This window comes from Eriocheir sinensis, chromosome 14 (genome assembly GCF_024679095.1).
Source record: "Eriocheir sinensis breed Jianghai 21 chromosome 14, ASM2467909v1, whole genome shotgun sequence".
Taxonomy (NCBI): Eukaryota; Metazoa; Arthropoda; class Malacostraca; order Decapoda; family Varunidae; genus Eriocheir; species Eriocheir sinensis.
In genome coordinates, this window is record NC_066522.1 from 7,199,057 (window position 1) to 7,218,962 (window position 19,906).

Below are 19,906 nucleotides of genomic sequence, written 5' to 3' on the forward strand. Positions count from 1 at the left end.
CGCTGTCTATGATCCCAGTATGAAGTGTTGCTCTTTGATTCTTAATATATAAAGATGTCATAAGCAAGAAATGAAGTACTTATGAACTTGGTCCCAGTAGATTTTCATCGGAGGCATGTTGCTGACCTGTAACAAGCTTGTTTTATTTGTCAGTCTTCCTGTGACATTTGCCCTCTTGGGTGTTACCTTACTTTTAACAGGTAGGCCTATCCAGTTTGGTAAATTAGGCATGTGTGGCTCCATGGGGCAAGTGTGGCAGGTGTCACTGGGTAATATATTCCCTTGGGAATTATTTATGATGAACACCTGAACATGTACATTTGAATGAAGTTACATGGCAATCTATCTTCATCAGCAGCAGTAGTGGTTGTGCTTAATAGTAACTGGTAGTAGTAGCAGTAGTTTTATTGGTTTTATTGATAGCTTTAGCATGCAGTAGTACTTCTTTCAATAGAAGGCCATCCCAACAGGAAGTACATGACTCCAGACCGGAGGCTGCAGAACGCTTAACCTCAGACGTAGCTATCATTTCTGATTGGGATAGAAGGAACCTTGTGTCCTTCAATGCCTCAAAAACTCAATTTCTCCATCTATCAACTTGACACAATCTTCCAAACACCTATCCCCTATTCTTCGACAACACTCAGCTGTCACCTTCTTCATCAACATTAAATATCCTCGGTCTATCCTTAACTCAAAATCTTAACTGGAAACTTCATATCTCCTCTCTCACTAAATCAGCTTCCATGAGGTTGGGCATTCTGTATCGTCTCCGCCAGTTCTTCTCCCCCGCACTGTTGTTATCCATATACAGGGGCCTTGTCCGCCCTCGTATGGAGTATGCATCACACGTGTGGAGGGGGCTCCACTCACTCAGCTCTTCTGGACAGAGTGGAGTCTAAGGCTCTTCATCTCATCAGCTCTCCTCCTCCTACTGATAGTCTTCTACCTCTTAAATTCCGTCGCAATGTTGCTTCTCTTTCTATCTTCTATCGATATTTTCACGCTGACTGCTCTTCTGAACTTGCTAACTGCATGCCTCCCCCCTCCCGCGGCCCCACTGCACACAACTTTCTACTCATGCTCATCCCTTTACTGTCCAAACCCCTTATGCAAGAGTTAACCAGCATCTTCACTCTTTCATCCCTCACACTGGTAAACTCTGGAACAATCTTCCTTCATTTGTATTTCCTCCTGCCTACAACTTGAACTCTTTCAAGAGGAGGGTATCAGGACACCTCTCCTCCCGAAATTGACCTCTCTTTTTGGCCACTCCTCTGTACTCTATTCAGGAGCAGTAAGTACCGGTTTTTTTTTCTTTAACATTGTTTTCTTTTTTTATTACACCCTTGAACTGTCACCTTTGCTGTAAAAAAAAAAAAAAAAAAAAAAAAAAATATATATATATATATATATATATATATATATATATATATATATATATATATATATATATATATATATACAAATATATATATATATATATATATATATATATATATATATATATATATATATATATATATATATATATATATATATATATATATATATATATATATATATATATATATATATATATATATATACTTGCTACTTGCTGCTCCTGAAAAGAGTGCAAGTTTCAGGTCACTTTGTTTCAAAGGCAGGGTCTGGCATGCACAAGATGGATGTTCAGCATTGCACACGTTGTGGTAACTTTGGCAGGCAAACCAGCAGCTAGCCTCTGCCCATAATTGATTAAAATAATGAAATGCCAGTCTGGATCTGGATCTGGATCTAGTTCTGGATACATGATGTGCAAGGCACTCGTACAGGTGCATAACATGCATATTTGTGTTGGCTGTTGGGGGGATGGGGGAGCTGAGTGTGCAGGGGAGGGAAGTGAATCAAGTGTAATTGTTTGTGTTGGTGTGTTGTGATGACAAGTGAGTGTATTTGTTTTCTGAATGAGTCTATTGTACCGCAGTCTAAAATCTGATGAGGGAGGCGTGGAAAGTATGAGTGCTTGTATGCGTCAGTGTTAATGTGATATGTTTGGTATTTATGGATGTGTGTGTTACGAGTACGTTGACTGTTTGTGTTTTGTAAGTATGTATGTGGGTTAATGTCAATGTGAGTGTTTGTACATAAGTGTAAGTCTGTGTGCTTGTCTGCATAAGTGAAGAGGTTCCATGTTTATCTGTTGTTTCATCCGTATTGTGATGCCAGGCGTTCGAGTGTAATTGTTTGTAATGAACCTAGCCGCCTTGGTGTTGATTTGTTCTAACCTATCAATGTTTCCGTGTGTGTAAGGATCCCACACCGTGGAGCAGTATTCAAGTGTTGGTCTCACAAGTGTGTTATAAGCTATGTGTTTAATGTCAGGTGTGCAGTTATGTAAATTCCTCCTCAGGGACCCCAGAGTTCGGCTGGCTGTGGCACTGATGTAGTCTATGTGAAGTCTCAGAAAGAAGAAAAATCAAAGGAAGACTTCCAGAGCCCACCAGTGAAAGGGATGAAAGTATGAGAATACAAGTGCACCTATATTAGTTAGCCTGCATAGGGATGAGTTTTTTTTCTAGCTGTAGTGCCAGTAGGCTTTCTTGAGGGACCTTATGGATGGCCCCAGCCCATTAGTGGTGCAGACTAATTTTATTTATAGTGGCTGCTGTTATGTATAACTCTTGCTTGGCCCATGCTGCCCCCCCGGTGCTCCTCTTCACCAAAGTCGCAGAAGTTAATGTTGATTGAAGATCCGGACACCTCCCAACCCCAACAACCTCCTCCTCAACTCCCACAACCTCCTTAGCTCTTACAACTTCCTCAACCTCCACCTCAACCCCAACAAACTTCTTTTCACCTCCCACAACCTCCAAGTCTTACAACCTCCTCAACCCCCACAACCTCCTGCAATCCCAACAAACTACTCCTCAACTCCCACAACCTCATCAAACCACATACTTCCCCCTCCTCGATCTCCTCATTACTCATTAGTCATTACCTCCTCAACAGTGACAACCTCCTCAACCCCCACAACTTCCTCCTCCACTCTGCAACCTCCTCCTCAACACCCACAACCTCCTCAACACCCACAACCTATTTCTCGATGACTAACCTTCTTAACCACCATAATCTTCTCAATCTCAACAACCTCCTAAGTTTTAATGAAAGAAAGTGTACCAATATAAAGAATATGCACATAAAAAACACCATGGTACGTGTTGCCTTTTAACATGGGCGGGATTGCGTAAAGGCTATATAACATTCAGTTGATAAATTCAGATGGGCAGAAACAATTAATTAAACAATAGTAGGTAGTAGCCTAGTAATAGTGGTATTAGTTTTGCAATAATAGTAGTAGTAGTTATAGTAGTAGTGAGGCTGTCGCGAATGGGATGCCATGACAGCCTGCATCATTAATTTTGTGGTTTGTGAAATTTTATGACAAGCAGTTGGCATTTAATTAAGTTATAGTAGTATGCATTCAGTTCTGGTAACCTTGCGAGTCCCCTCTCTCTCTCTCTCTCTCTCTCTCTCTCTCTCTCTCTCACACACACACACACACACACACACACACACACACACTCTGGTAGCTCAATCGGTTAGAGCGCCCCGCTGCAAGGCTTCAAAGGCTAAACAGGCGGCGGTTCGAGCCCCGCTCAGGCCAGATTCTTTCTGTTGACTAGGAGTGGTTACTCTCCCCCCTTGAGCAAGGGGGATGGGATGTGTGGTGTGTGAGGTCCTGGCAGTACCCAGAGATCGACAAAATGAGCACTTGCTCACGTCGTAAGGGTATACCTGCTGGCGAAAGCGAGTCCAACTCGTGATTAGGCCGTGGTGAATTACACACTCTGATTATAAGAAGAAAAAATAATACGCATCACGCGCATGGGTTAGCACATTCCTATACCTTTATCTGTCGGTGACATTGGTGATAATTATAGATATTGTACCGCCGGAAAAACATACAGGGTGAGGTGGACACAATCCGTACTACTAGTGGGAAAATATTCATTAAAAATCTGTATTTGCCCTAACAGGCAAAACAAAGAGTACATAATACTCCTCAGGAAATGGGCTTCCTCTAAGAGTATCTGTTGAGCTTCCCCAGGGAACATTTTATCTCCATAGGAAGGTTTATTTATTTATTTATTTATTTTTTCAATTGCTGTACGGCTCGTACACTAGGTGTTCACGGCCCGTACAATTTTATAAATAAATTTCTTAAAAATCCGGCTTTGCACCAAGACCCAAACCCAAATGCCTAAAGTAATCCTTAGGCTGTGGGCTTCCTTTGAGGTATCAGTTTAGATTGTTTGGACTTCCAATTCTGCAAATGATGACCGTGATTTAACTCGTAATTTTTAGATGGTTTTCTATGCTCGTCAAATGATAACCAGGCTTTACAATAACATTTTGCATCCACTAGCTGTACGACTCGTGAACTACCCACATGTCTGTTAACGGGATTCCCACGAACACAAAAAACTCGGCACAACATTAATATCTTTCCATGCAAATATCTTTTCAATATGATCATATTCGCCATGGAAACCTTCACCACCAAAGTCAAGACATATTCACAATAACCATACACTATACTATGAGGCAAGAAGATTGCATCAGACAACTCGAAAATTAAAAAAATCGCCTAGCATTTTCAGGCGTGAGGCTTGCGGCATAAGATGGCTGCGTCAGCTGGTGTCCAATTTTCTTTCTTCTGTAGGAAGCGAGACTTTCCTCGATGTTTTGATTCGACAAGACGGACTTTACGTCTCGTGACCGTGTACGCGTTATATCCACCTCACCCTAAATAGAATCGTTCATCTTTGCTACATTACGTAAAACAAGAAGAGGACCGGCCGATACTTCTGTTTTATAGCAGAGGAAGCAGCTCGAGGCCAAGACATATTGACACACACACACACAAAAAAAAAAAATCCGCTATATATGCACTCCTATAAAGAATATAGAATAAGAGAGAGACAGGCCAGTCCTCGTCGACAGACCGACTCGGTCGGCTAGATTTCGATCGCCGATAGAGTCGGTCTGTCGGCATCCTGCTACGGGCCGCCAATCGGCTTAGCCCGTGCTCCCCCGCGCAGGGAGGGAGCATTTTTGCACTCTTAACTTAGACTCTTGTCTTTGAACAAGGGCCCGTTTCCCCTAGTGATACTAGGGGATAAAAACAAAAGAAAAAAAACAAAGAAAAAAAAAAAAAATATATATATATATATATATATATATATATATATATATATATATATATATATATATATATATATATATATATAGATATAGATATAGATATATAGAATAAGAGGCCAATAGATACGTATATAACCTACAAATAAAGGTCATGAGGGACAAACCATATGTATATGTACTCTTTACATTTCACCCTTTCCCACGTGAGCACAGGTGTACCTATAGCAGGACAGGTGCACACATGTAGCTATAGGTACCTTCGTGAGCCCAGTAGTAGTAAGGCTTTGATGGCTATATATATATAGTGTCCCGTAGTGAGGTGAGGACTATAGGACACGTTAAAAAATGTCGTAGAGTGGAAAGATAACTATATATGAGTGCCAATACCTCTCCGGAAACAAAGGAATATTTACAAACAATTCTGGGTGAGGACATTCTCTAGCTGATGCAAGTTTACTATGGCCATGATGCAACCTGTGTTATGAGTGGACAGGTTCCGGGCTAATAGGTGTTCACCAGGAGCATGATATAACGCTACTAATTAATATACCATTTGTGAGTATTGGGCGAGGGATCAATGGAGATAGTGAGCATGCGTGGGGATCGAGCGGATATCTATATCATTGTGAAGTGTTAATAAGAGTGTGCACGCGATTGTTAGGTATATCAGCTGAGAACAAAATTAATTATCCAGTAACAATTAGCTTTCATCGGAGTTCGTGGCATAGTGCGGTGATCGAGGACGTGATAAGGAGTTTGTATATTAATTCTGGGTACTGTAGCCTACTATAAAAGATATCTAAGATAAGAAATGTCAACGTGGAAAAAAAATCATTCAATGTGTGTAGGAGATAATTATTGTGATTGCTTTGACACGTGTCCTTATAGATAATGTCTTTTTGAAAGCGTACCAGGTGCAACAGTTTAGGGAGATGGGAGTAAAATTATTGTAACGAGGGTAAAATGAGATGTTTGTGGGGGTAATTTATCCTTCCATGGAGTTTAACAGGCGAGGTGCAGCAAATTATCATGGGAAGCTGTGACGTGACTCTAATTAGGTATATGGCAATCAATCAAAATGTATAGAAAACACGAGTAAAGGTATTGTAATGAGGGTGAAATGAGGCGTTTTTGAGGGTTTATCCTTGAGTTTTAATGGGAGTGGTGCAGCAAGTTATCATGGGGACCTATGACGTGACTTTAAGCTATGTGGCAATCAAAAGACATAGAAAACACGAATAAAAGTAATGTTATGAGGGTAAAATGAGGTGTTTGTGAGGGTTTTCCTTGAGTTTTAATGGGAGTGGTGCAGCAAGTTATCATGGGGACCTATGACGTGACTTTAAGCTATGTGGCAATCAAAAGACAGAAAACACGAATAAAAGTAATGTTATGAGGGTAAAATGAGGTGTTTGTGAGGGTTTATGTCCTTAGTTTTAAAAAGGCGAGGTGAATCAAGTTTTAGGGAGCTGTGGCGGGAGTCTTGAGTGATATATGACAATCAGACAATCAACATATGTCAAATACACGTGTCAAATGCATATAAATGAGAGCAAAATATGAGGTGTTAGCTTTAAAAGGCGAGGTGCAGCAAGTTATAGGGAGCTGTGGCGGGATCCTGCGGTATATGACAATCAAAAAACGTCAAATACACGTGTCAACTGCATTAAATGAGGACAAGAGGAAGCGCTAGCTGTGATGCGTGGCCTTAGAGAAATTTTAAAAGGCGAGGTGCAGCAAGTGGCCGGCGGGGAGTGGTCGCCCGTGCCACCAATGAGGGCCAGCCACCACAACCCTCCCGGACATCACCACCTGAAATTACTCTCCTCGAACACCTTTTTCCCCGCACACCCGAGCACCGGAGGCCATTGAAAAGTCACCGGACGAGAACTCTTATTAATTAGGAAGTGTGAGTTGGGGATATAGAGGAGCGTGCAGACCGTGAAGAGGTGTTAGAAAAAAAGGGAGGATTGCAAGACGTGGAGACCTCTGGCTGGGATCTGACGGCGGGCCTCACCACCTCACCTCTCTCTCGCCTCCTGGCCGGCATTTAAACCCTAGACAGTTCTCCGGAAGGTGCGGCATTAGGAACTCGTACAACACCAGGACAGACATCATGACCAGGCTACTCCTCCTGCTGCTGGGCCTGGCCGCTGCTGCTGTGGTGGCCGACGATGTCATGCAGTTCAACGATGGGGACTTTGACGGCAAGACAGCGAGTCACGATACGGTGCTTGTCATGTTCTATGCCCCCTGGTAAGTCCTCCCCGTATCCCTCCCACCCCCGCCCTCTGGACTCCAGGGTCTGCGGACCTTATGGTTTTCCTCCTCATCTTTTAAGCCACTTCCTCATTGAACCACCTATTCATCCCTTAAATCACGTCCTCATCTCCTTCAACCCTAATATTCTCCACCTTATCCCCCTTAATCACCGCCTTATCTCCCCTAACCCCCGCCTGGAACCCTTACACTACCTCCCCAACCCCTGGATGAGGTAACATTAAAAATATAAATGGCTTTGACAGATTAATTACATTTATCACATTACATTAGAAAAGTTTTACTTAACTACCATAACCTAATCCAATTTATGGGGGGCTTTACCCCCCTCAATCCTCCCCTCCAATTATTTTAATCTAAGCTAACAAGAGCTAGCATAACCTAAGGGAGTCTTACACCCCATCATTTTTATATAACCAAAGAGGAGGCTTAGCTCTCAGTCGACCCACGCCCCATTTAGGATGTCCTTTTATCTTTTTTTATATTTCTGGACATGAATAGACAGCACTACAGAGTGAAGATTTAGGTTAAAATGTAATATGTTTGTGGTGGTAAGCCCAGGATGTAAATTCTCCAGTGATAGGCTGAACCTCTTGGCATATACATGACATAGCAGTCTGCCTTTTTTTCCTGTTGTGGGGGTGTTGCAGCTTGGAAGGGAGGCCGGGTGTGTGTGGGCAAGTTTAAAGAGGGGTGGCATGTAGTTTTCGGATAAGTATATTTTTTGCCTGGTTAAGGTTGTACACCAAAGATCGATTCCAGTAGTGGTTAATATGAATATGCAAGTAATCACTGATAACTCATTGAGCTTTGAACTCTGGTAGTAGACAGGATTCATGACCATGGAGGGTTGTTGATTCATTAATAATAAATCATTCAGTAACATTTGCAAGGTAGGAATGATGTAAGGTAACTTCAGATGTTTACAGTATGTATGTATGTATGTACAGATGTTTGGTCATATGTTTGTTGGACCAATTATATTAATGGAAGCACAAGCAGCTGTTGAACCCATACTTTATTTAGGAAGGCATTGAAGGTTTGATAAAAAAAGTGGATAATATTCACAAAAGCATAGCCTCCTCTGGCGGCGGCTGTGGCGGCGGTCCAGCCGGTGTTGCGAGAAATACCTCCTCGCAGAAATGTCGCATATACATGGGGGGGCGGGGTCCAGGGAGGGCTGCGCCCCCCCTGGTTAGTAGGTTATGTAAAGTTTGGTTGGAGTAGCTTCAATAGGTATGCTCCCCCACCCATGTGCACAATCCTTGATTTCCCACGGGTGTCCAAGTTAAACCTCTCTGCGAGCTATTTTGCAGTTGTGGCAGCGGGTCCACAAAAGGCATTGAAAGGTCAATCATTTAGTGATTTCCGGAGAAAAATACTATCTCCATGATAAACCGCATCATATTTTGTCCAGAAATAAGCAGTCAGCATCTCAAAATAAGTAGGCTACACTTTTGTGAATACAGTATTCCCCCAAAAAGTTGTTAGTCACTTCCTGCCACTTTTTCAGACCTTTACCTTGCAAAAGTCTCAATATTTCAAACATGTGAGCCTACTCTTAAACTGTATGATTAAGCAACATGTTTGACATAATTATATCGCCGAGATTAAAAAATGTGATTGTAGTTTGAGCCATAACCTTATTGTAATTGGCATTGAAATTGTTCTCTTTGAAATTTAAGCACTTTCATGTGGTTATCTGTCATTTCCTGTCGTGTTTAAAATGTGATACTTATAAAATGATGTAATATTGAAAATCATTTATACACAGTATCAAGGTGTACTAATACTCAGAACTTATAAAATACATACAAAAAAATAAAATACATTTATTCAATATTGGATTTCATTAAATTAAATTCATAGAATTAAAATTACATGTATTTACATACAATTTGTCAGCAGGGGACTGGACTGTTGAGGTTGCAAATTACCCCCCTCATTATGTGATTAAACTGATGGTGTATTTGTTTGCTTTTTGTTATATTTGAAGTATGATGAATGTCATGTAACGTGGACGCAATGCCTCCACTGTGAGGGCAAAAAAACTTTGGGCGAAAGGACTCCATAGTGTGGGCAAAATTTTACTGATCTGACTGTTATATAAATGTTTACAGGGCCACTTCTCATCTTGTTGTGTCTGCTGCTGCCAAGTACCATAGTATGCCCCTACCATTTGAGTAAACCAGACCAGACATCATACATTTTCTTTAAGTAACAGGTTCCAGATGTAACATTTAACTTTTTTTTTTCCTGGTAGGTGTGGACATTGCAAGAGATTGAAGCCAGAGTTTGAGAAGGCTGCCTCCATTCTGAAGAACAATGACCCACCTGTCATCCTTGCCAAGGTGGGTGGGTGCCTGTGCTGCCTTCATCTGTTGTAAAACACCAGACTAAGTAACACACAGGAATAAGTTGTGATGAATGTTGCTTGTTCTTAAGAATACTGAATATTTTCTCTTTATAAGAACACTACAACACTGGAGTTTGCAGTGTTTGTTTATTGTCATTGGAAACTACATAGACTCGGGAATAGTGGCTAATGTTTGGTTAGATGAATTCATTATTTTGATGTAATAGCTGACCCATGAGGATTAAGAGTACGAACCTCCATATTACGCTGTTACAAAAAACAACTGATAGGGAAGTAGAATCTACAATGGAGGATGTTAAGGTTTAAAGCTGAACCTTCCCCATTCTCCAACAATTTATTCAATTCTGAAAATGATCACTTGTCATCTTGTGGTCTCCCAATTGCCTCTTTGTAAATACATATTAAGGATGAGTATGTCACATATGCCCACTGTTCAAACCAACAAGTACTTTCTCCCTTTAACTAGTGATTCTCTTGCTGCAGGTTGACTGTACAGAGGATGGGAAGGACAGTTGCAGCAGGTTTGGGGTATCTGGCTACCCAACCCTTAAGATCTTCAAGGGTGGTGACCTTTCTTCAGACTACAACGGTCCACGAGAAGCCAGTGAGTGGTGCAGGAGAGCAATCAGATTTGCATTCATATAGCTCATAAATTTTGAGATGAAAACAATACTGTTGTATTTAGGCCTGCTACACACTTTCAGACTTAATGCTGTGGTTAAACTTCACTTTGGCAAAAACTGCACAGTTAGGACTAAATCCCACCAGTGCATCCACATTGTACAATTTTGGAACAGTCTTTCCAGTAGACAGTATGGATGAATGTGATGGCCTGTTTCTTGTCATTGTTGCACTGGGGTGCACCATTCATAATTGAAAAAAGAGGATTGGCAAGATGTGGTAAAAGAATTTGTTATTGAAGAGGAGAAAATTATTGTATGAATCTGTTGGAAACAGTGATATGGAAATATAATTGTAAGGGCTTCAGAGAATAATGTTTCCTATAACTCCATTTACCTAGAAATAAATCCTTATTTCCAGATGGTATTGTTAAATACATGAGGTCTCAGGTTGGACCAGCCTCCAAGGAGCTGACATCTGTTGAAGTGGCAGAGGCCTTCCTTGCAGCACCTGAGGTCAGCGTTGTCTACTTTGGCGAGGACTCCAAGTTGAAAGGTAAGCACTAGGCAGGGATGGGGTGTGGTGTTTTGTCCCTGAAAAGTACCATATTTGATGGCCTATAAGATGCACTTTTTTCCAAAAAATGTCCCAGTAAACTACCCTGTCTTATAAGGTCAAGGGTCAGCTTTAGGTTACTGGTAAGTGGAGTTTTAGTGCTGCAGTGACCCTTGAATTAAACTGCAAACATCTCCGCAAATTTAAACAAAATAGCTTTTGCTTCTACACATACAACGGCAACTCTTTTCTAAAGTAACAGTGTATAACGGTAGTACTTCCGGTACTTCACATAAAATAACAGTCGGGAAGAAAATTAATTGAGGACGCTTAACCTCTTCACTCTGGTGACGTCGGCGTCTGACGGCGTCACTGTATGGAAAGGGTTAGTCCTTTTCTAAACCTCTTAACCCTTTATATACGGTGATGGCGATGTCAGCGTCCTGAAGCGCCCAGTGCAATATATGTCGACGCCGACGTCGGCGTCCTGACGGCAACGCCTATGTTGGCGTCTTTATTACATTTAGTTTTAGTTGGTGCTGAATGATCCCGTATTCTGTTCTGACTCTACCTCTTCAACAAGTCTCAACTAGCTGTTCCTCGACTCTTCCCTTCCCTTCTAACCATCTAATCTATGTGTGTGCGAGAGAGAGAGAGAGAGAGAGAGAGATGCTAATCTTTCCCTTTAATTTTGCATGTTTTTATATATAATACATGATTATGTTGAAATTATGGCGCCCCGCCCCGTATCCGGGGCGGGGCACCATTTTCGCCCGGTTGTAGTGAAGGGGTTAAGAGGAAATAGAAGAGGATTAAGAGGAATTTAGTGGAGGATTGAGAGGTTTAGAAGAGGATTAATCCTCTTCCATTTCCTCTTGACCCTTTCCATACTGTGATGCCAACATCTGGGTCACGGATGGAAAGGGTTAACTGTGCACGTACCCAAACAAAATAGTGGACGGTTGTACACCAAATTTGACAAGATGCGCAAGACCTACTATGTTTCCTTAGTATGAAGCCAGGGATCATTGAGGCAAGACAGCCCTTCATAAAACTGTTTAACTTTGTTTAATTGATAGACACAAACAATATATGGATAATATTTACGAGATATTGTGAAGATAGGTTAGTCGGTATTTCTCCATGTTGCGCTCCTCTTACCTTACATGCGTGTTCAACAAACCTTGAAGCTCATTTAAGTTTGAAATTCCTAGATTCATAATGGAGTCACAGAAATGACATGCCTACACAATTGCTTATAAGTTACAACTAATACAATTTGCCAAGGAAAATGGCAACAGAGCTGCTGCTAGACATTTTGCACCACCTCCTACCGAGGAAATGGTACATGTCTGCCAAAAACAAGAGGAGCAACTTTAGCAAGCAGTTTTATGATTTTGATAATTTTAATGATTAATAAATAAAAAGTTCACACTTTTTTTTTTAAGATGTACTAAATATTTAACTAAAATTATGTAGAGAATAAAGTAAATTTATTTTCACATGTTTTAAAAATGTTTGAAAATATTGCAACAACTAGAATTACGATGTAGAATGATGATAAAAAATGCGATGTACAAACTTTATACCCGTTACATCTCTGACAATGTCACTGTCTACACCATATTTGTTTACGTATCAAAGCAGGATTATCAAGTCTGTAAGATTGACCAGTTCTAGTAGGTTCCAGCAAATATTAGGGTTTTTAAATGTAAAATATTCGTATTTAATAAGGATCTAAATACTTGAACTTTAACCCTTTCATTGCTAAACGCCCACAGCAAGCGTTAGGCGTATTTGCTGGCGGTGCTAAACGGTCGCTGCGAGCTCCACCCGCACTCAAATCCCCCACGTATGAAAGTGTTCCAACACTAATTCTCACAACACAGGACTGCCAGTTGAGTGGTTTCTTCACTAAATTTGGTGGAAAATCATATCAGTCCAGCGCAGCAAATCTATGGACGAGTAACTGGTGGATATTTTTGCCCAATATAGCGGCATTTTTGCATAGCGTCACCTATCACTTGACTGATTCTTTGACCAAATAGTTGTAAATATTGCAGTTGGCAATACTCCCTTGCCAGAATCTCGAGGAGAGATGTCCGTAGTTCTCTCAATATGGCTGATCATCCCGCACGCACCGACATAAGTGTTAACATTCAACACTCCCTGAACGTGCATGTATGTTTGCAAGAGAGGCATACATAACTGACTCCTATAGATCTGGATCTCCTCTTTCCAATGGTGTTTTTGGTTTTTAGCTGTGATGAATAGTTTTTGAGATAGAGGTTAAAAGAGACCCCCCATTGGGCTGCCTGACTGAGCCTGAGAGGAGAGTCGCGTCCGCACCATGTGCAAGGAAAGGGTTAAAAATGACCAGCCATCAAATATGGTACATCAAGGGAGACCTTGGAAATCTTTAGCCATAGCTTGTCGTATCGTTTTGGATTTCTTCGAAGTTTCTTATTTTTTAATTTCTTTTCAGGTAGTTTGGTCTTTACTGAATGTATGGGTTGTTTTGATTGTGCTCAAGAGTGGCATTTACACATTTTATTCTGCTGAATAGTGGAAATATTTTGTAAAATTGTACAGAAAATGGCTTAACAAATTATTCTATAAATAACCAAGAGTGCCTTTGATAATGGATTGCCTTTTTGTAGTTTAATGGGAAAAAAAAGAGCATTTAATCACTCTCTCAAAGTTCATTCACTAATGTCCTTCCTTTCACAGATGCATTCATACAGGTGGCTGACAAACTTAGGGAGACCGTGCGGTTTGCCCATTCAGTTAAGGCCGAAGTTGATGAGAAGTACGGATACAAGAATGTGATTGTGCTCTTCCGCCCCAAGCAGCTCCACAACAAGTTTGAGCCATCTTCTGTGTCTTATGAAGGAGCAGAGGAAAAGACTGCAATCCAAGCCTTCATCAAAAAGAACTAGTAAGCTCTCATTTGTTTCCACCCTCATGTCTTCATACCAAGTTAACTGGTTAAAAAGCTTGCACCTGTATGCTACGTCATGTTTGTTATAATTCATGGAACCATAACATGTGTGGGTCAAAGTACTTCTTTCCAACAATTTTTATAATTCCTTATAAAACTTTCAATACTTGGAGCTGACACAACTTTAGGTAGCAAATAGTATTCATTTAAAATTTTATTCCTCCTCCTCCTGTAGTGCAATGAAAGTAGGTCTTAACACCTTTTTTTTTATATTTATATTTAGTCCACTGATATTAATCTTGTGACTTCTTCTGTATTGCCTCGAAGTTGTCCATGTCTATTTTATGTAGATGCTCAGTTTCCATATTCTAAAATCAGTATTGCCATTGCTCAATAGAGCCTTTTTTTTTTAATAACTGACTTATCTGATTGGGCAAAGGATTTCTCATGGCAAAGGTTTTCTCATTACACCCAAAACATGGTTAGTTTTTGTAACATAACTTGTTAATGGAATATTTTTTGTGCACTGAAAACCCCTTATCACTTTATACTTGTCACTTATATCCTTCAAGTCAGTTGTTGTCATACTGTTATATCTCACATGAGGTTAAACTTTTCTAAACTGAAGTTGTCAGGTACTTGAACATTGGCACAAAAGATGTCATTTTGTATACATAGTCATGTAAAAATAGCTGAGAATTTGCATGAAAAGTACAGTAGTTTTACAGTTTATGGGAAAGTAAAAATTTTAAGTGTACATCAAGGTAAAATCTGGAGATTTTATTTTTGCATACCTGGTTTATGAACGTTCTTGATAATGATATGTTAGCTTTGGTTATACTTATTTAGCATTTTCTTTACGACTAGTTTTGGGGATAATGATCTTCCACTTCCATAGATATTTTTGGTAAATCTGATATGTGCATTGTGCATATATTTTAGCTTATTGGTTCAGGAAAATGTCATGCACAGGTTTTCTGACCAGCTGAACCACTTGTAAGTACTGACTCAGAGGCTGAGATTTAAAATGTGTATTGCCCGCAGCCATGGTCTGGTGGGTCACCGTACTCAAGATACTGCCTCAGAGTTTGTGCCACCTCTTGTTGTGGCTTACTTCAATGTGGATTACGTCAAGAACCCCAAGGGCACCAACTACTGGCGAAACCGCGTTCTCAAGGTTAGTGTGCATTTTGCCCTTGTGTTGATGGATTAGCTGACTCTTCCACTTTTATTATGATTTGCTATGTTGTATTTGCTTTTTCCATCATTTCATCTGTGTAGTCTTAATGAATGTATGGATGTTGGAAATGTCTACACATTGGTTTAAATAGCATGATTGATAAAGATTGTTGTGTCTTATTCTGTTGCATGATTGACTTTTTGTTCATTGTTTATGCATAAAAGATATGTTGACAACCATATATTTTTTCCCTGTTTAGTTTCAACAACTGAAGTATTCTTTCCTCATTCCAATGTGTCTTTTAACAGGTTGCCAAGAACTTTGAGGACTTCAGCTTTGGTATTTCCAACAAAGATGACTTCCAACATGAACTTAATGAGTTCGGCATTGACTTTGCTGCGGGAGACAAGCCTGTGATCTGTGCCCGTAACGCCAAGTCTCAGAAGTTTGTTATGAAGGATGAATTCACGTAGGTTATCCACCTAGTGTTTTGTTATTTCATATGGCATTTGATATCAAAAGCAATCAAATATATGCACCGCAGCATCCAGACCTGCCATAATTATGTATAAACATAATTGTTGTGCTTACCTAACTGTAAATGAGAACTAGGACAATTGGGGGATACTGTGTGAGTGGAGGGAGAGCAAGTGTGTGTGTGTGTGTGTGTGTGTGTGTGTGTGTGTGTGTGTGTGTGGGGTGGGTGGGAAGGCATAGCAAAGAACTGTAGATGAAGCAAATGGGCAGACAGATGGCCAGAGTGGGAACAATGTTATGGATTAACAAGTCTGAGAAGAAAGTAGAATAAGCAGATTGTGTAAGCTTAGTCAAAAGGTTAGCAAAGCAAAATGGAAAGATGGCAATATTAATTTAGAAAGAAAATAAATGTTTTCTCAAAGTAAAAGTAAATTTGGAAAGTGAGGTTGTAGGTAGTGTTTATGCATCCTTAATGAGTGGTATCTTGTATGTGCATGAGGTGCATTATAAAAGAAAAAAAATTCCTGCAGGATGGAGAACCTCGAGACTTTCCTGAACCAGCTTTCAAATGGGGAGCTTGAGCCATACCTCAAGTCTGAGGCCATCCCTACTCAGGATGGCCCAGTCACTGTTGCTGTTGGCAAGAACTTTGATGATGTTGTGACCAACACCGACAAGGATGTGTTGATAGAGTTCTATGCTCCCTGGTGCGGCCACTGCAAGAAGCTGGCCCCCACCTACGATGAGCTGGGTGAAAAGGTAAGTTATGAATATTGGAGGGGTAACTAATTGTTCATTCACCTGCTTTGTTGTCCTTGTTTGTCCATCCATAATGGCTTACACTTGTATTTAAGAACTATGAAACAAACATTACTATACAAAGAAATATAGTGATATAAAAAAGCTAAAATTTGAAATTAAGTAGTTTGCACATTCATTCTGTGATAGAAGTAAAAGTTAAAAAGTAGTGAAAATACTATAGTTGTTTCTTTTATAATTCAACTTTTTTTTTTCTTTGTTACAGATGAAGGACGAGAATGTGGCAATTGTAAAGATGGACGCCACCGCTAATGATGTCCCTGAAGCCTTCAATGTGAGAGGATTCCCTACTATTTTCTGGAAACCTGCTGGTGGCTCTCCAGTTGCATACAATGTAAGTTTTCTTATCTCCATATTTTAAGGAGAGGGTAACATTCATGATGTATATGCAGATTTGTTCAGTTTCATATGTTTTAATGACTAATGTCACCATCCACCCAGTAGCAGGTGACAAATCATACTATATGCACAGTCTACACAGCAACTACCAGTTCTTTATTCTGACATTTATTGATGCTTAATGGTTAAAAATGTTGTATTGCCTTCCCTACAGGGTGGCCGGGAGTTGGACGACTTTGTCAAGTACATTGCCAAGGAGGCCACAACGGAGCTCAAGGGATGGGACCGCAAGGGCAAGGCCAAGAAGACAGAGCTGTGAGGTGTAGAGCTGGAAGGCATAGGAGAGAAAGGGAACAATAGTTGGATCAGAATGAGAAAAAAGTAAAACCAAGAATGAAAGGAGTATGATGTCCAAACTTATAAGTTAAGTAGCTGACTAAAATTTACTTAGTGCAATGTATTAAGAGCGCCTAAAAAAGGAAAATACCTTGAATCAGTATTTTAGAGAGGGTGACCAGTGTGTGGGTGGCATTGGCAGAATGAATGAAGCCATGGGTGGGTGGGTGGTGTAGGTGCCTGGGTGAATGGGAGAGTGAAAGGTGAGAGTGAGCTAAAGAATGGTAGCAAGCAAGCAAGCAATAGAAGCTGTGCATGAATGCGTCTGCAGCCAATAAGTAAAATGATTGTTGTGTGTCCAAGTTGTTACAGTCTTTGTGAGGATGACTTCTTTCTGACGGATCATTTTCCTGTGATCACTGCATATTTAGTGTCTCCATGGATGAATGCACAAGTTTCTGATACCATATTTCAGTTAATAAAATTTTGTAACATAAGCTTGTCTAATTACTTTCATTTGTTAATGTAATAACTGTCCTCAGTTTTGGGAGGTAAGAGGTCATAAAAATGCTTAATCTCTACATCATTTAATTCCAGTTCATTATTCCATCCTGCCACTTCTCAATTCAGTCTTTGTCTGACGACCCTATAACCTGCTAATCCTTCACTACTCTCACTACCGTACATGGCTTAACATTTACATGAGATTTCTTAAATAAATGAACACTTCTACCTGTGACCTTCCCTGTTGACTCATTCACATCTTGTTTTGCTATTGTCTTATCTTGAAAACCATAACATTCATCCAATCCTGTCTCCTGAGGTGTCTTGACTGATCCACCCTCACATGTATCTTCGCTGAAACACAGATGCAGTTAATTTTCTATTGTATAAAATGGACTTTGTCACACTACTTGCCTGAAACAAGATATTCTCTGTAATTTTCTTACCATGATGGCATGATTTATGGTTGTCAGGAAATTTGTTGAAAGTGCATTGAGGTTCCTTAAGGGAGGGTTGGCGATGTTCATTCTTGGTGGAGACACCGTTTTAGTTGATTTTCTATGGTAACTTTGTCTAAGTTGTACTTTCTCGATGTATAATTCCTCCAGAATTTATTTAATTCCCAAGCATTAAACATGAAACATGAATATTTTTTACCAGTAATATGTTGTACTTTAAAAGTTGCATTCTAACAAACATGACTTACCAATATCCTTCGTATAGATGTAAAATGAAAGATTGGACCTTTGGTACCAGTTTGCGTAATTTATAATTTAGGCCTCTTTCACATTCGCGGGCGATCGCCCGCGTCCGCGCTTATAACGTGGACGCGGGCCTTCCCGCGTATCCTTTCAGACGGTGCAGCTGAAAATTGGCCGCCACCCGCACGAAGGTGGAAAGAAGCAGGAGAAAGAGATGAAAATGGAATGAAAGCCAGGGAAAGCAAGGTCATTCATTGGAGGAAAGGAGAGAAAAAAAAGAGCTGGAGGAGGAAGGGAGATAAAGGAATACGATTAATAAAATTTAAGACCAAAAATTAAGATAGATGGCAGAGTAAAAAGAGAATATGGGAAAGAGGAGAGAAGGGAGATTGAAGATGACAAACACGAGAGAGAAGAGCATAAAATTTTTTATATATATATATATATATATATATATATATATATATATATATATATATATATATATATATATATATATATATATATATATATATATAAAGAATAAAAAAATGAAACCGGAAAATGAACGCACAACAAAACACATTCAAATCAGTACTGAATGAGTTTTCTCCGGAGAGATGCACGGGCCGCGGGCATCGTCCGCGCCGTGTGAAAACACACATTGAACACTGCAGTACATGTAGCCTACCCTAGAGTCTATCAAGGGACTCTAGCCTACCCTTTGGCTGCTATGCGCGGACGCGGACCTGCAGATGACCCAAGGGGACCCCGCGTTGAATTTCGCTCGCACGCGGGTGTTGGGCCGCGTGCGGGCGACTCCGCGACGTGTGAAAGGTTCCATGGAAAACATCAGTCAAAAGTTTACGCGGGCCGTTCATAAGCGCGTACGCAGGCCTCGCCCGCGTCGTGTGAAAGGGGCCTTACAAAGCTCCTATTTTAAGTATATTATGATTTTTTGCTTTCAAAAACTCTCTGGAATCTGTGGAATTGCGAGGAAAAAATAATACCATAGTTAAGTACAAAAATCGTTTCATTTTGTTCAACACGAAAAAAAGGGCATATTTTCTTTAAAATGAAAGTACTGAAATCGGCTGGTAAGTTTGAAGAGTGTCTTTATAAATTGTTGAAAGCAAATTTTACAAAGGGGAGGCTTTTTTTCACTAATGTGAACACTTCTGGATGCATTTTCCTGCTGTTCATTCAGCTATATATAGACAATTAATGGAATAAGAATGACAAGAAATATCCTCAATATCTTATATCTCCAGAAATGCACTAGAAATTAAAGTCCCAGTTTTTCGTTCTGACTTTCTCAAAGTGGACCTTTTATAGCGTCTTCCATTTAGAAGATAGATGAGGGTGGGGGTCGTTGGGCCTGCACTGCTGTTCGACCATTGATTGATTGATTGATAGTTTATTGTTGCAGGTAAACAACAAGGGAGAAGGGAGGAACATGCCATCCCAACCCCCAGGCAGGACAGAGTTTAAAATAGTAATAGGATAGAATCGTACTGCACCTGCAATGTTAAAAAGGCAGATGCGTTATAATATACAGTTGCATATCTCTACCTAGTATGAATAAATAAAAAGAATGAATTGATAAG

At 40.2% G+C, this 19,906-nt stretch overlaps 1 protein-coding gene across 1 annotated transcript; it reads left to right on the forward strand.

Moving 5' to 3' along the window:
* Positions 1-6,998: 6,998 nt before the first annotated feature.
* LOC126998382 (protein disulfide-isomerase A3-like) lies at positions 6,999-17,612 on the forward strand. The gene is made up of 10 exons (XM_050859997.1): positions 6,999-7,446; positions 9,734-9,821; positions 10,331-10,451; positions 10,889-11,023; positions 13,754-13,961; positions 15,009-15,141; positions 15,453-15,613; positions 16,152-16,380; positions 16,646-16,774; positions 16,994-17,612. Exons 1-10 carry the CDS (start codon positions 7,307-7,309, stop codon positions 17,096-17,098), a joined length of 1,449 nt encoding a protein of 482 aa, XP_050715954.1. The 5' UTR covers positions 6,999-7,306; the 3' UTR covers positions 17,099-17,612.
* The last annotated feature ends 2,294 nt before the right edge of the window (positions 17,613-19,906 follow it).

What these genes read in the sequence shown, in the direction of transcription:
- LOC126998382 (XM_050859997.1), top strand. Translation starts at nt 7,307, where the DNA reads ATGACCAGGCTACTCCTCCTGCTGCTGGGCCTGGCCGCTGCTGCTGTG. An exon ending in GTTATGAAGGATGAATTCAC is followed by an intron (nt 15,614 to 16,151) that starts GTAGGTTATCCA and finishes AAATTCCTGCAG; the next exon opens with GATGGAGAACCTCGAGACTT. An exon ending in GCTCTCCAGTTGCATACAAT is followed by an intron (nt 16,775 to 16,993) that starts GTAAGTTTTCTT and finishes CCTTCCCTACAG; the next exon opens with GGTGGCCGGGAGTTGGACGA.